At 38.8% G+C, this 17,474-nt stretch overlaps 1 protein-coding gene across 1 annotated transcript in view; it reads left to right on the top strand.

Moving 5' to 3' along the window:
• LOC134204059 (uncharacterized) overlaps positions 1–17,474 on the top strand; it is a 249,619-nt gene that overhangs the window by 123,288 nt on the left and 108,857 nt on the right. Inside the window, 2 exon segments of the mRNA XM_062678883.1 lie at positions 609–799; positions 13,474–13,799. Of these exon segments, the coding sequence (XP_062534867.1) occupies positions 699–799; positions 13,474–13,799 (427 nt within the window). The 5' untranslated portion in view covers positions 609–698.

Raw genomic sequence — 17,474 nt, 5'->3', positions numbered from 1 at the left:
AATTACCGTACCGGCGCGCGTACGCTCGGCGGTAGTGCATAGTACACAATCAGCGCACCGCAATGCAGATATGATCTGCTCTGGGAGGAACCTGCGTGCATTCTGTCGTGTCGACTAACTTGGCATTCACGACGTTAAAACCGTACAGCGGCATTCGGTTGTAATCTTCGTTCAAGGTTTGGCCGCTTGGATATTTGTTTTCGTCATGTCTGTCTACTCTTACTGGGATAGCGCACTCGTTCTTGGCATTTGAGAGTAATTCCCTTAATCAATTATGAGACGATTGTTAGCCGTGGTATCTTTTCTGGAAAATTAAAGTAACGCCTATTGACGAACATGATGGATGAATACTTCACGTGTTTTAACTACGTCCAACAGCCGAAGGTTGATGTGTAAGCGTATTATTTTTTAGTAAAATATCAAGTCGAGGAACTACCAGGTTTGTTTTCCGATAGGTTTTACTCTTTATTTAAATCAAGGTTTCTGCTTTAATAACAACTCATTATAGGTTGATTGTAAATCTAACAATTTAAATCTTTCATTAAGTAATAAGATTTTCTGCTTTTCACGATGTCGTTTTCAATGCTATTTTTCCTCTTATTTTGCAGATTATAATTCCACCATCAGTTCCCCAGTCGCTCAATGTGTTCTACTCGAGAAAATGATCCAGATGAAGCAAGTAACCAGTGTTACGAAAAATGAGCGACCAATCCAATCCGCAAGAAGTGCCACGCAATGTTAAAACTTTGCCGCCGAGCTGTCAAAAGCTCGCTCTTGGAATGCAACAACGATGGAACAGGTATTTAAAAGTGATATTTTCATTTAAAAATTAGACCAGTCAAGCCTTATTCCCAATAGGCAGAAAATTCTTACATAACACAGGGTGTCTACTCGAAATCCGGGAAAAAATCCCTGAGTTTTCCAGGTTTTTCCAGGTTCTAAAATCGCCAGAGGTGAACCAGCCAAGGGCTGATAGCCTCTTTAATAAAGAAGAAAAAAAAAAGAGGTTCTAAAATCATATGCAAAGATCAGTCTCGGCAAGTCAGAAATTGGAAATATATGCGGGTATATGTATCTTACTTCCATCTTTATAATACTCGTTTAAATGCAGAGAGTTCTAATTGTTTCGACTCTAACTCAGAGGGATTATTTCCACTACTTTAAGTTCTTGCTCTTGCTGGATTCACTCAACATCTGAACACAAAATATTAGCTTTATCCTGCTTCATTGAAAGAAAACTGTTGAGTAGTCAAATAGAAAACTTTTTGTTACACTTTCAGGAGCAAATGTTTCCTTCGCACTTGTATCAGGTCGCGATGCGCTTGTTTTCGTGGCTTGTAAAGATTGTAAGAGACTTATGCCTCTCTGTGTTGTGTATCGTCTTTATCTTTTTCAATTGTACTATTCAAACTCTGTGTTTACTTCTTTGATCTGATGATATGGAGAGCTTTTCTTGTCATACCTCGAATTATCTTGTTTATCAACTTCAGCGGCCATTTTTCATTCCACCATCTCTTGATCTCTATATCACCAGAGTCCAGGGCTGGATTTAGGCGGAAGGGGAGCCCGGGGCCGACAGCTTGTGGGGCCCCGAAATGTACAAAAAAGGGTTGGTTTTGGTACATAAGATTTGTAGGGGGCCTGCGTGACGGCCCCAACGATCCCCCTCCCTAAATCCGGCCCTTTCCGAGTCACTATTCAAGACTTTTTCAGCTTCGGATTAAAATTAAAATTGACCAAAATGTCTCGATAAGAGGAATATGAAGGCTTTTTGCCTTTCTCGTATACTAAGTATACGGTAAAGGCTATATGATCGCTCCAAAAACAAACTTTTTATAGAAGGCCCGGAGACCCATAGTGTTATATACCAATCGACTCAGTTCGACGAATTGAGGTGATGTCTGTGTGTGTGTGTGTGTGTGTGTGTGTGTGTGTGTGTGTGTGTGTGTGTGTGTGTGTGTGTGTGTGTGTGTGTGTGTGTGTGTGTGTATGTGTGTGTGTGTGCGCAAAACTACTCAAAAAATGTCACTCATTTTTCGGGCACTTATCCTCAACCGATTTGCTCGCAACAAGTTGCATTCGACGCAGAATCCTGTCCCATTGTTTCCTATTTGAAATTGGCCAGATCGGACTATGGAATCGAAAGTTATGGCCAAAATACAAATTCATACGAAAAAATCGCGTAAAAAATGTCACTCATTTTTCGGGCACTTAACTTCAACCGATTTCCTCGCAACAAGTTGCATTGGACGCAGAATCCTGTCCCATTGTTTCCTATTTGAAATTGGCCAGATCGGACTATGGGATCAAAAGTTATGGCTAAAATACAAATTCATACGAAAAAATCATGTAAAAAATGTCACTCATTTTTCGGGCATTTATCTTCAACCGATTTGCTTGCAACAAGTTGCATTCGACGCAGAATTCTGTCCCATTATTTCCTATTTGAAATTGGCCAGATCGGACTATGGGATCGAAAGTTATGGCCAAAATACAAATTCATACGAAAAAATCGCGTAAAAATGTTACTCATTTTTCGGGCACTTATCTTCACCCGTTTTCTTCGCAGCAAGTTGCATTCGACGCAGAATCCTGTACCATTGTTTCCCATTTGAAATTGGCCAGATCGGACTATGGGATCAAAAGTAATGGACAAAATACAAATTCAAACGAAAAAATCGCGTAAAAAATGTCACTCATTTTTCGGGTATTTATCTTCAACCGATTTGCTCGCAACAAGTTGCATTCGACGCAGAATTCTGTCCCATTGTTTCCTATTTGAAATTGGCCAGATCGGACTATGGAATCGAAAGTTATGGCCAAAATACAAATTCATACGAAAAAATCGCGTAAAAAATGTCACTCATTTTTCGGGCACTTAACTTCAACCGATTTCCTCGCAACAAGTTGCATTGGACGCAGAATCCTGTCCCATTGTTTCCTATTTGAAATTGGCCAGATCGGACTATGGGATCAAAAGTTATGGCTAAAATACAAACTTATACAAAAAAATCATGTAAAAAATGTCACTCATTTTTCGGGCATTTAACTTCAACCGATTTGCTTGCAACAAGTTGCATTCAACGCAGAGTTCTGTCCCATTGTTTCCTATTTGAAATTGGCCAGATCGGACTATGGGATCAAAAGTTATGGCCAAAATACAAATTCATACGAAAAAATCGGGTAAAAATGTTACTCATTTTTCGGGCACTTATCTTCAACCGATTTCCTCGCAGCAAGTTGCATTCGACGCAGAATCCTGTACCATTGTTTTCTATTTGAAATTGGCCAGATCGGACTATGGGATCAAAAGTAATGGACAAAATACAAATTCAAACGAAAAAATCGCGTAAAAAATGTCACTTATTTTTCGGGTATTTATCAAGTTGTTATGGCCAAAATACAAAATCGTACGAAAAAATCGCTTAAAAAATGTCACTCATTTTTCGGGCACTTATCCTCAACCGATTCGCTCGCAACAAGTTGCATTCAACGCAGAATCCTGTACCATTGTTTCCTATTTTAAATTGGCCAGATCGGACTATGGGATCGAAAGTTATGGCCAAAATACAAATTCATACGAAAAAATCACGTAAAAAATGTAACTCATTTTTCGGGCACTTATTCTTAACCGATTTGCTCACAACAAGTTGCATTCGACGCAGAATGCTCTCCCATTATTTCCTATTGAAAATTGGCCAGGTCGGACTATGGGATCGGAAGTTATAGCCAAAATACAAATTTATACGTAAAAATCGCGTAAAAAATGTCACTCATTTTTCAGGCACTTATCCCCAACCGATTTGCTCGCAACAAATTGCATTCGACGCAGAATCCTTTCCCATTGTTTCTTATTGAAAGTTGGACAGGTCGGACTATGGGATCGAGAGTTATGACCAAAATACCTTTTTTTTAATATAAAAATCACAAAAAATGTCATGTTTGGACACCAAACCTTAATCGATTCACACGCAACAATTTGCAGTCGACGCAGAATCCTGTTCCATTGTTTCCTATTGAAAATTGGCTAGATCGGACTATGGGATCGGAAGTTATGGCCGAAACACCATTTTTGCCTTTTTATACGGAAAGGTTGTATGTTCGATCCAAAACCAAACTTTCACAGAAGGCCTGGAGACCCATAGTGTTATATACCAATCGACTCAGCTCGACGAACTGAGATGATGTCTCTATGTGTGTGTGCACGCACCAAAAGTGCGAAAAGTTTAGCTCACTTTTTTGGAACTTATCCTCAATCGATTTAATTCCAACAAGTTTCATTCGACGCGGAATCCTGTCGTATTGTTTTCTATTGAAAATTTGGAAGATCAGACCATGGGCACAGAAATTATGGCCAAAATATACTAAGTGTTATAAAAAAGCGAGTAAAAAAGTCTAGCTGACTTTTAATGGACTTACCCTCAACCGATTTACTCACAACAAATTGCATTAGACGCGGAATCCTGTTCTATTATTTTCCATTGAAAGGTGGCCAGATTGGACTATTACCTTAGAAATTATGGCCAAAATACTTGTTGCCTTTCTTGTGCAACAAAGTTGTACCGAAAGGCTATAATTTCTTTCCGAAAACGAACTATCGGATGCTTTCACACTGATACACTTCCCAAGCAACCAGAAGTTCGGATAAAAAGGGCTATTTTGGCTTAATCAGCTCTCATTTTAAGTAATTTTTGTATGTAACGGAACTTTAAGTGAACTTTAAAGTTCCGTTAAGGATGCTTGGAACTTGATGTGAACCATAGTGAACCAATTAGTTCAACTTAAGAGTAAATTTAAGTAAAATTTGAACTTCTGGTTGATTGGGTTCCCTCCCTCTTCATACGGGAGTTTGGCAGAAAGACGGTCATGAGATTTATATCATAACAAATATTGCCCTCTGCTCGCTTGATGGGAATGACATTTTCGTTTTCTTTTTGTGTAGTCGGAGCTTCAGTTCAACTAACATCCAAAAGTGATATCCTTAAAATATATGACTGGGTAAAATAAAACAGGGGTATGTACGTCAAAAAGATTGGAAAAGGAAACAAAAATGTCGAAATTCTGAAATGCTGAAAACCGAACCGAGGTCTCGCGACAATCGCATTTTATCGCATTTCCGGATGTTGCAACTGCATCGCGAGTAGTGCGCAACTGTGCCATAGTCGGGCACCACTCGCGATGCAGTTGCGACATCCGGGAATGGGACAAAATATGATTTTCGGTTTTCAACTGGATCTACAATATCTTTGCCATAAATAATCTGATTTTCATAGAAAAGACAAAGAAATTTGTCTTTTTTACTCCTAGCTACTAGCTCATCTATTTTCAAGCGCACACATTTTACGAAGGTCGAGAAAGGCACCATCACCGCTAGGTGGATTAATCTGGGTTTTTTTTATTAAATTCTCCCTGTTGTCAAGGTATCACTAAAGGTGACTAAAGTGTCTCTCGATTTTAGTGGCGACTAGCCAAATTTAGTCAAAACTTTACAGAACCTTTGTGTGCTATGATAAATGATAGTTGACTTTTTCAGGCTTTCTTCCTTGAAGAGCTTCGAGCTCATAGACTCATCTGTTAAGAAAATTTGAGTTTATAGTCTGCAACCAAAAATTATTTTTACAAATTTGACCAACTGCTAGAAAAGTTTTCCCAAATATTCCTAAATAATGGCGACATCGTTTCAAGTCACGGCTTGAATAGATGTCACCAATATTTAAATACAAAAAAGGTTTCGTAATTTTTGAAACTTCGAACTGTAATGTAAAAACCCAGAATTATCCACCTAGCGGTGATGATGCCTTTCTCGCTCATTATAAAATGTGTCGAGAAAAATTCTTCAGAGAGGTCAAATAGAACAAATATAAAGCAATTAATGGTTATATAGACTTGTGGAAAAATTGAATCGTGGAGAAACCATATCAAAACCGTAATAAAATCGAGTGTAGACGAAATCAGGGGCAACAAAGTTTTTACATGCTAGAAATCGAGTCATCACTGTATCTTGTACATATTCGTTCATGGAATGATGCTATGGCAGTTTCATTGCAAATAATTGAAAATAGTAGTTTGTGCAACTAGTTGCAAAAAGATGATTTTTTCAGCACGAGTATGATAAATCTGTACCAAAATGGTACAATTTTATTTACTTCACATGATCAATTTTGTCAAAAATTCATGTTGCTGCAGAAAACAAATAGATTCCATGTTATCGTGCCACATTATGTGCTCGACAGACCATAAAGCGATAAATAAACCTGCCTTTGGAGAATTTGATGTCATGCTCACCAAATTATTTTATTTATTGCGTGACACAGAGAATACACCTTAACTTCTGAGCACATAGACCGATCCAGCCAATTTTCAATAGGAAACAATGTGACAGGGTTCTGCGTCGAATGCGTTTTGTTGCGAGCAAATCGGTTAAGGGTAAGTGCCTAAAAAATTGGCTAGACTTTTCCACTCGTTGTTGTCCAAAAAAAAGTATTTTGACCATAACTTCTGGGCACAAAGTCCGAACCGGATAATTTTCAATAGGAAATAATGGGACAGGATTCTGCTTCGAATGCAACTTTTTGGAAGAAAATCAGTTAAGGTTAAGTGCCTAAAAAATGGGCTAGACTTTTCCACTCGTTGTTGTCCAAAAAAAATTATTTTGACCATAACTTCTGAGCCCATAGTCCGACCCAGCCAATTTTCAATAGGAAACAATGGGACAAGATTTTGCGTTGAATTAAGGGTAAGTATCTGAAAAGTGGGCTAGACTTTTTGCGCACATACACACACATACACACAGCCATCACCTCGATTCGTCGAGCTGAGTCGATCGGTATATAACACTATGGGTCTCCGAGCCTCCTATAAAAAGTTTGTTTTTGGAGCGAACATATAGCCTTTACGTATACTTTGTATACGAGAAAGGCAAAAAGTAAAACTGTAAAAAAGAGTTGACACCCTGTTACAGTGTCATTTTTCGAATCACATTTAGGTTTTGCATTTTGACAAACTGTTTATCCACGGCATACAAAAAACAAGGCAGGCTCATCACGTATATAAACATTCATTTTGAAGGTAAACATGTGACGTCACTGCTATCTTCGCACAAGCTGGACTGAGACGATGCTCTATGGTTGCAGCATGCTTACTTTTGTACTCCAACATGTGGCGATAAAACATGCGTCACATTCGAAGTGTCATTTTTCTTACGAGCCTACCTTGTTTTCTGTATACCGTGCTGTTTATCCATATATTGTTTACAATAAGTCTTAATAGTCTTCTATTTTGAACGTCATCTTGTTCAAAGCGGTGCATATCCAATTATTATTTAAAAAGCCACTATAGACCCATAAATACAGTCAAACCTCCATGAGTCGATGTTCTATGACTCGATATCGACTCATGGAAGCAAATTATCCCATATTAAAAAATATTTTCTGGGTTACTGTGATGGTCCCTTCAAACAGATTTCCAAAGATTTCCTATTCCACATGTTGATATTTCCATGAGTCGATGGTCCCTTCAATATCGACTCATGGAGGTTTGACTGTATAAGTTTTGAACTAAAAACATAGTTTTAGCAGCCGTAAATCAAGCCTTTCTTTACCTAGTGGCAATATGCGAGACTACGAAGCAAGACCATACGAAGATGGCTGAGGTTGATTCTCCTTACTGTCTAGAAAAATAACCATTTTCGAGCAACATATGATTGAGGCCGAAAAAGCCAACTAATTTAATTAATTGATTGAAAAGCTTGACTAATTTAATTAATTGATTGTAGTAGAAACTCATTTTATTGTCAGAAATATGTCAATTCTACACTTAAATAGTTATATTATAACAGCAAATTTGGGTTAATTGAAAACCCATTCGAAATCCACAAAATTTCGGCTAAAACAAAAAACGCGTCGTTTACTCGCATTACTGGTAACACGTCTGGTTTTAAAGCCGTTTGCTCAAAGCTAGTAATATCATCGGATTTGTTTAGATATGTTAGCCAGAGCAGTTCTGCTATGCTGTATATTGAAAACCTAGTTTAATAAATCAAGTCCAATATCGATGCCGGCCACGTCCTCACAGCCAATTTAGGATTAGGGGAGGAAAATTAGTCTGACACTCATTGCTACAAGAGACCGAGGAATCCTCTGCATCTCCGTGAGTGTCATGGGAAGGGATAGTTGGTTAGATGAGAAGGTAATCTATAGGAAGTCGCCTTGGTAAGCGACTATTTATTTCTTCGGAACGGCGCCATATTCATACTGATACGAAGACGAAAACCCAACGTGCAGATAAGGCATATCACCGAATAATAAATATATTTTTTTTCTCTTCGTGACGACTAAAACACGCATTGTATTCGCCCGCTCGATGGCTACTGCCAACTATTGAAGATTGTGCTTGTCTTGACCGGACCAAAGCGCAATACTACCGCATGATCCAACGCACACCAAATATTTTATTCTCAACACAACGACCGAACCAAGCACTGTACTTACTTTTCCCGATGGCTTATGCCAATTAAAGAAGACCGCGCTTGTCTCTCTACACAATTTCCATGGACAATTATTTGGAAATTCTTCGAAATTTGCATTCACAATTCTTCGGACTTCTTCTCTTCGATGAAGAAAATTATAGTTTGGTAGCGTGCCAGTTTTTAAAGAGGGCGCGTCTATGCAAAAAAAAGTGTGGCCGTGAAATGGTACTTGGTGCGAATTATGGAAAAACAATATCCAATAGATTTGAAAAACTCGAAGTAGGCTTCATATGAGCCACAACGGATAGCCACCAAAACACTATTCAACGAAATCATTGGCAATTCGCCGTCAGTCAAATGCATGTGATGAAGTATCGCAGTCTGGAGTGATAGTTTTCCAGCAGACTCCCGCTTGCGTATTTTCATAATAAGCTCTACATTTACCTCTTGAAGGTAATGGAATTAAGGGTAATATCGTAGATTCCTTTGAGACATGTTGTTGAATTGGATTTAGTTGAATGATATTCGCATTTAGAATAGTAGCAATCTTAAAAGTGTACAATTGACATTTATTTATTTCACAATTCATTGAATTGCAAACTTCACAATATGTTGCAAAAATAAGTCCAATACACCCAGGCTTTTTTTTACGCGGTTGGAATTCATTAATTTCTCGGTCAACCTGAATTTTCACAGCTTTTAAAATACCTCCTGAATTTTCTTTGATTTTTTGTTAATTTTTTCGTGGGGTTAACTCATTGTTTTATTGACGCTGAGGGTCTTAAACGACTGCCACCAAACCGTGTAAAAAAAACCTGGGTGTATCCTTCTGTCTTTCTCGCTTACTAAGTATATGGAAAAGCTGTAGGTTCACTTCACAGCCGAACTTTTGATAGAAGGCTCGAAGATCCATAGCCACTAGTCATAAGACGTTAGTACTATTCCTTTTAATTTCACCACTTGATTGTAACTTTACAAAACGTCCCACATTATTCTCGGGAAAAAGAAAATTAAAAGTTCACCAAATGTCTCGCTCGGTGGTGTGTTCATTCGACCTTACACCATTCTATCAAATGGAATAAATTCATTTTAGAGCATGTATGAAACAAAATCGATGGCTTTGTTCATGTTAATTTTCCGATTTTACGTAGTATTATACTCTGATATACCACTTACGTTGCTCGTCGACTATAATACTAATGTTCGCTTAACTCATATAACGCCTATTGTTTTGGAAATCAAGCCTTATCAGCCGTGAAATAGGATCTTTTGCCTCCAATATTTTGAACTTCGTGAAATTTTTGCTTACAATATTTTGAACTTCATTGAACTGATTCCGTGCGGATCCATCTGTTAATGTGAGAGTGGTTTTTTGCAAAACATTGTGACAAAATGGTTATTTTAAAACAAGGTAAATTAATTTTATCAAGTGAGCTTGAGCATTATTGCTGGATAAGATGTTGTTTTACAAGGAACCAGAAGATGATACTCGGGTTCAATAAACATCCTCAGTGTGTAAATGCTGGTAATCCGATATTCTAGGAAAGGCAATACTGCCGCCGGTCGCGTTCGAATACAGGTCAATAAGAGATTGGAAACGGATATGATGAAATTAAACTCGTTGGGATGAAAGCCGAAGAATCTTTTGCACTTTCACGAGTACTCATTGGGAGCTTGGAAAAGGGCAAGATTGTATAGGGATCGTTTTGATGAACGATTTTCAAAATTATACGTAGAACTGAGTTTAACACATTATTATATAGTTATGACTTATATTTTTGTATAATGAGCTTAGTGAATATTGTTGGGTGTCTTCACTGGTGTCTGTGGTGTGCCAATGATACCGTCGTGCGGGGCTTCTTTTGATTGCGGGGGCTACTTTGGATTTTTGATTTTTTGAAAAAAATAAACTGAAAAAATACCAAATTTAAAACAGAAAATTGCCATCCAACTATCAACAAGACACCCGATTGGTGATAATAACAATTTTATAGTTATTTTCGTTATAATTCTTGTTTTAAAATGTCCAAAGTAGCCCCTGATTTTTCAAAAGAAGCCCCGCACGACGGTAATGTTAAACTAATACTTTCAGTCTCCTTTCAGAGTCCTTCTAAAATCTGTGTCCTTACTGCTCATCTCATTCATGCCATTTGAAGCAGAGTGATGAAAAGCAAACGGATTAGCTTCAGATTACTGCGATTGACCCTAGACACTAGTGACTATCGTTTTAACAGAAAAAAAAGAACAAATCAACGGTTTCGTGCAATTCAGACACAATTCAAAATCACAAAATTTTCAGAAACGTAAAACGTCGTACAACTTTTTAACTAAAAAAACTTCTTTAATTTTGTGATCGAATTTTCTTTGCGTTTTCTGCATGTGTTGATACAGATAGATTAGTTTTGTGTGTTTCAGCAAGAAAACTTTAAAAAATTATTGACCTTAATAAACTTTCACCATAAATGCATTTAAGGGTAATCATCCGATAACAACAACAGCGTTTTCCTGATGTAAAATTTTCTAAATGTAAAAACTATTCTTGCGACACTCAATATGTAAAATCCATCAATCAACCTTGAATTCAGCGTAGGAATTACACGATAAATAAATAAATAAATAAAAAATACCGGCCGTGATCCCTAGTGACTTATCCGTTCCTAATCTCTACATGGACCAAGTCTTTTGAATGTAATTTTGTCCAGCGATATTAAATTAAAATTGAACATACCAGGCCTTCTGGATACTTCGAAAATCCTACATGTCCTGGGATTAACACCTGACCCTGTTTATCGGCTTATATGCAAACTTTCCGATCCCCGAGTAACATAATCCAGACAGATTTGGTTGCAGCAACTACTAGATTTGGATGTACATGAGTCGCAAGAACTATGACAAGTGTGTTGCTTTGGGCCCTTCCCTTGTAGATCAGGTTTGCGTTCTATTACTTTGAACGGAGGACGATGTTCTTGTCAACGAGATGTGCTAGATTTCGTTTTCCCCTTTCTTCTTCAATCAAGCAGGTAGCCGGGAACCGTCACATGGATAATTTGAGAGCCAAGTTAATTGCCAAGTTAATCGCCAACCTAGACATTTTTTCCGAATTAGTGAAAGTGCAAATAAATAATTCCTAACACATTAACAAAATTAACAAAAAAAAAGACGAATAGCATAATACATGTATCAACTATCAAAAACACTACAGACAATGAGCTTAGAAAGGACATTTAACGACGAACGAAACGCATGAATTATCCCCTGAAGATAGTACTAATCAGTGCCGAAACAAGAGATATCACAGTCAAACATTCATCTCCATATAAATTAACATGTTTCTAGCTATAAGAGAAAAAACATGTTTTTGTACAACGTTAAAATCACTGTCACGATATGTTTTTCCATTCAGATATAAAAACAGCCACTTTATTTATGCAAAAGACTTCAACGGTTTTACAAGAAGATATCGACAATGAACCTCAGGTTGAAAAATTTCAATTTTTGAATTTCACTAATCGATAAACTTTCTGTAGATTTTTGTTGTCTAGAATTGACCGGGCATTTTTTTTTGTCTTAAATTTGACGATCAGTAATAAAATAGGAATGGGTTTGCTTATTAAAAAGTGTCAAATATCCTACACACAGTTTGGTGATACCTACTTGTTTGTGTGTTACAATGTGTCAAAATTCGTCTCGATATCATTTCACTAAAAACCATTTCTTCTTCGTTCTTTTCTTTTCCTGATGAATTTGGCTGATCTCTAAACGTGTGCTGCGAACGATTAATTTCAACACACTCGCAATCCGTTGAATAGACAATAATGGAGACGCATGATCGTTAATTGTTGTCCTCCTGAAGTAGCACACACGTTTGATGTTCATAAAAAACCCATCTACATAGAAAATATATGTAGAAACTTTCTCGACTCAAGCTGTGACACAGATCTCCGTGAAAAAAATCAGCCTTTTCGTCATACCTGCCATAATCTTGTAATGGTTTATGGGTGGTGAAATCTTTCATTTTTCGCTCCATGTATGTATGTATGCAAAAGAAAATGTTCGAACCACCAGAAACTGGGGGTCGTGGGTTCGAGTTCCATCGAAGAGAAAGTAATTACCTCCAATACATTTTTCAAATCAATATCTTCCATATAATGTACATATTCACATATGAGTTTTCACAACATGTAAATTAATGTCCAAGTCGGGTGGTTGCGGCCGGAAATAGGCAATTAACTTTGATTGAATCAGAAACATCCCTATCGTAATTGGTATACGGCCCCTAATGTCCACGATAATGAAAATATTTATGAAATTCTCTTCAGTGTAGATTTATTTTGCAACAATTGGGGATCGTTCCTGGGTTTAAAGTCATGTAAATCACATTTACGCATTCTAATCATTTCAACAACTATGAAATGCGTTTTGAAACCACCTAAATAACAGACAAGATTTTTCAGATTTTTTAATACCCGTAGAACTGATTATGGTACAATTTGTTTTCTTTTTTTATTAAAGAGGCTTTCAGCCCTTGGCTGGTTCACCTCTGGATGGCACAAATCAATAAAAGAGGTTTCATCATACCTCCTTAAAATCTAGCTTTTGGACCTGCAGTAAAACATGCTGTTTAAAGCAGCTGCTTCATCTGTGGGTTTAATTGCAATATTTACAATATTAAACAACATGTTGTGGTGGAAAGGGAAACAGAAGGAGATACAAGGAAATTTATTTCACTACCAAAGAAAGTTCACACATAAACGCAGTGAACGCCTTTTCAACATTCAAACTGCCTATGCCAAACTGCCATATTTGTCCTAATGAAAAAATACGTTAGCCTAAGTACTAATAAATTAAGCTTTTTTCTCGTACAAGTGCAAGTAAAATGGAAGGAAGCATGTATATCTACCAGGCGCACTATAAATGAGAGTCAGCCAGCTTTCCGAAAGCTTTCATTCAACAACGCTTAGTTGTACTAAAACGTTATTTTTATCTGTCTATATTTTCATTCCCAGAGCAATACCAGAGAGCGATTACATTCAACTGGGAACGTTACGCTACGGAGTGAGGCTTTCAAATCCAAACCTCGTGAGCGCCGCAACGAACGATGATAATGGGATTCCCCCGGCTAACCACGGAAGTGCTCAACAATCCAGATTCTCCTCCGACTCGTATGATCAGCATACCAACGGGAGTAGCGTTCTGAGCGCTGGCGGCACCAGCAGTAACAGCAGCCGCGGTGCCAATGATAGCTGCTGCTGCATCGCAACCAATGGCATTGAAATGCCATGGAATAGTGGGTACGTGCGAACACGCCTACCTGTACCAAGTGGATATTTGGGTGAGTATTTGGCGGTCATAACAGATTTGCCTGATTCGTATGAAAAAAATATAGGTATTTTTCACTCTTTCTGCTTAGTAGTGAACGGTTTATTTGTTTCCTGCGACATTTCTGTAAAGTTTAGGAAAAAATAGTTGATGGTGCACTTGTTGATTATATACCATCATGTATTATAATAAGATATTTTTTTTTGGTGAAGGCTATATTATTTTGATTCAAGCTTTATGTACCAGGCTTTGCTTTGTGTACACTGTGATTGGTTTCTCAATAGGGTGGCCGTACTGGTTTGTCTTTGTGTCCTACTTGGTGTTAGGCCATTTTGCGATTCTGTTTCTACATTGTTTTTTTTTTTAATACATGGCCGTGTACAAAATCCCATCTAAAAATTTTTGCAAAGTTGTTCCATTTTGCTTGATTCGGCGAGAAATCATAAGACATATTTACACGAACTTTCGAATTTTGAACTGAAAACTTTTTTTACACGAAACGCATCCCCCGTGTAAAAAATAATCGAGTGTACTACAACAGGTTGAAAAACACAACTCTCGGGCTTTCTTTCTTCTCCCATCTTCTTTCTTCTTCACTTTCTTCCTTATTTATTTTTATTATAGTATACTGAGTGGCTATAAGATCACTCCTAAACCAAACTTTGGATATAAGGGATAGATGCCTCATAGTGTTACATACCAATTGACTCAGCTCGACGAATTGAGGTGATGTATGTTATGTGTGTAGGTAAGTATTAATGTGTGTGTGTATGTGTACGTGTACAAAATTTTGTAGATGCACTTTTTGGTCAGATCGGACTATGGAATCAGAAGTTATGGCCAAAATACAATTACCTATGCGCAAAACACGCTAAAAAACACTCAAATTAAAAAAAAAAAAAAAACCTGACACGGGAAAGGCATCAAAATCGCTAGGGGGATTGACCAGGAATTTTCTTCCCTCTTTCTCCTTATTTTTTTCTCGTTTTCTCCTCCTTCTTTCTTCTGCCTTCTTATTTTTCCTTTCTTCTGCTTCAGCCTTTTACGTTCCTTTAAATCACTCTGTGCGTTCACTTTGTGAACTGCAATTCGTTTCCTGAAAAAACGCGTTCTCTCCTTTATACAATGACACTTCCTATACTCGTCTCCTTAGAACAAAGAACATGTGTCCCAAATTTGGTTGACATCGTTCGAGAGGTTCCAAATTCAAGAGCATCCCACCACACCTGCCTTCTAACCCTCTAAAATCGTCTAGGTACTCAGGATAAAAAATATGTGTACTAAATTTGGTTGAAACCGGTCGACAACCCCTCCCTCTAAACACTCCCCTTTTCTTAATGACTCTACCAAACCCTCTCTTCCCCATATAATCTTCCCATTAGAATAAGTAATTATTTTTATTTATTTCTCAGACTAAGGCCGGCGAAGCCTGTGCAGTAAATAAAAGTCTCCTCCATTCAATTCGATCCATGGCTGCACGTCGTCAGCCACGCAATCTGCGGAGGGTCTGCAAATCACCTTCCATCTGATCGATCCCCTTTGCTCGCTGCGCACCTTCTTGTGCCCATAGGATCGTTGTCGAGAACCATTTTCACCGAATTATTGTCCGATATTCTGGCTACATACCCGGCCCTCCACAGTCTTCCGATTTTCGCGGTGTGAACGATGGATAGTTGACCTTACAGCTGTTGCAACTCGTGGTTCATTCGCCTCCTCCACGTATCGTATTTCATCTGCTACCCGCCATAGATAGTATGCAACACTTTCCTCTCGAAAACTCCAAGTGCCCGTTGATCCTCCACGAGCATTGTCCAGGTCTCGTGTCCGTAGAGGACTACCGGTCTAATGAGTGTTTTGTAGATAGTTAGTTTGGTACGACGGCGAACTCTTTTCGATCGGAGCGTTTTGCGGAATCGAAAGTTCGTACGATTTCCTGCCATGATGCGTCTCCGAATTTTTCTGCTGGTTTCGCTATTGGAGGTCACCAGTGAGCCCAAGTAAGCGAATTCTTCAACCACCTCGATTTCGTCACCACCGATACAAACTCGTGGTGGGTGACTTACACTGCCCTCTTTTGAGCCTCATTCTAGCATGTACTTCGTCTTCGACGTGTTGATGACTAGTCCAATCCGTATAGCTTCCCTTTTTGGTCTGATGTAATATATCAATGTCGTCGGCGAAACCAAATATCTGAACGGACTTCGTGAAAATCGTACTACTCGTGTCAATCCCTGCCCTTCGCATTACTCCCTCTTTTTTTTCTTGAGCAAGGGTAAACGTAAATCTGACAGCTGAGGAGGTTAACCCAGGTAGTGTGGAGATGGGATAACCCGACCCACTAAAACGAAAACCCTTTCGCCAGCCCGTATCCCCTGGCCCGCAATTAAGCAATACATCAAGGAAGGACTATTGAGAACGCTCACATCTATGCTAACGCACTCGACGTTATAACGTAACATCGATTTTAAGGGTGGTAACCTCACCACCCGTCAAGGGTGGAAATCTGTGGACCTTCCTCACAATGCAAAAAACTCACGAACACTTGTTTTGCCTTTTTCTTGCCTACCTGCTACTCGCAGAGAAAACAGAAAAACGAATCCCGAAAAATGTTCGTGAAGCTTCGCGAGTCATTCGGGTTAATTTGCAAAATATCATAAAACAACCTCGGAACATGTTTCTCTCTGATGTTCGAGCAAGAACACAATTGTTTATTGTTATTGTGTTTATCTTAGGTGAAATTTATCCATTGTATTCGAAGTAACAACAAATACTCGCGACCGTGATTTTTACTCCCGAACAAAATACTGCTCTGTTTTTTGTCTTTGCTCTGCCCTTACTCACGAACAAAGCCAGCGCCAGAAAAATGCAAGCGGTAGGTTTGCGCGAGTTTGGCTTTTTTGGTGGGCCCAATTACACTCTTTTCTTACTCGTGAAGCGAGCATTTCCACCACTGCCACCCGTCGATCGCGAGCTATGATAGTAACCTATCGGTCTGTATCATAAACTCGCGTAGGGGACGAGCACCCGGACAACAAACACCACGCGTGAACCGCAATGACCTCTATAACCACATACGCAGCCCACTCGCGACGTTTTTGTTGTTGGGGTGAGCATGGCGTTCACTGCATCACAGTAGTCTCTACTGCAGCTGTTGGTTTTGTTCAAGACGCCACCAGTGCTGTAGTTTCAACATAATCTGTTGAGACGCTGTGTTCACCGCATTCCATATAACCTCTTCCCGACACATCCTCTCAACGAGGTTGTCTGGGGTTGTATCCATGCCGCTGACAAGCAGCATGGCATTGCGTTCAACATCACATGCTCTGCAGATTCTACCTCACCTACACATTCCGGGCACTCCGCAGAATCAGCGAACCCGAATCTATGCACGAACTTTTTAAAGCAGCCAGGTTCAGACAACACCTGTGATAGATGGAAGTTGACCTGACTATGCTTCCTACTAATCCAATTCGATACCTCCGGAATCAGTCTATGGGTTTAACGACCTTTGACTGCAGTGTCTCATACTCTTTGCCATTTGAGCAACGAAGCTGCTTTCTTTACACGTCGCACTTGCACAGAGTCCCTGTCGTTGAAGCACTCCACATCTTCCTCCAGAAGTATGTCTATCGGCATCATCCCGGCAATGACGCACACCTCTTCATAAGATATGGTGCGGTATGTGCTT

Source organism: Armigeres subalbatus, unplaced genomic scaffold (genome assembly GCF_024139115.2).
Source record: "Armigeres subalbatus isolate Guangzhou_Male unplaced genomic scaffold, GZ_Asu_2 Contig377, whole genome shotgun sequence".
NCBI lineage: Eukaryota > Metazoa > Arthropoda > Insecta > Diptera > Culicidae > Armigeres > Armigeres subalbatus.
This window is presented reverse-complemented; position numbering and strand designations above follow the sequence as displayed.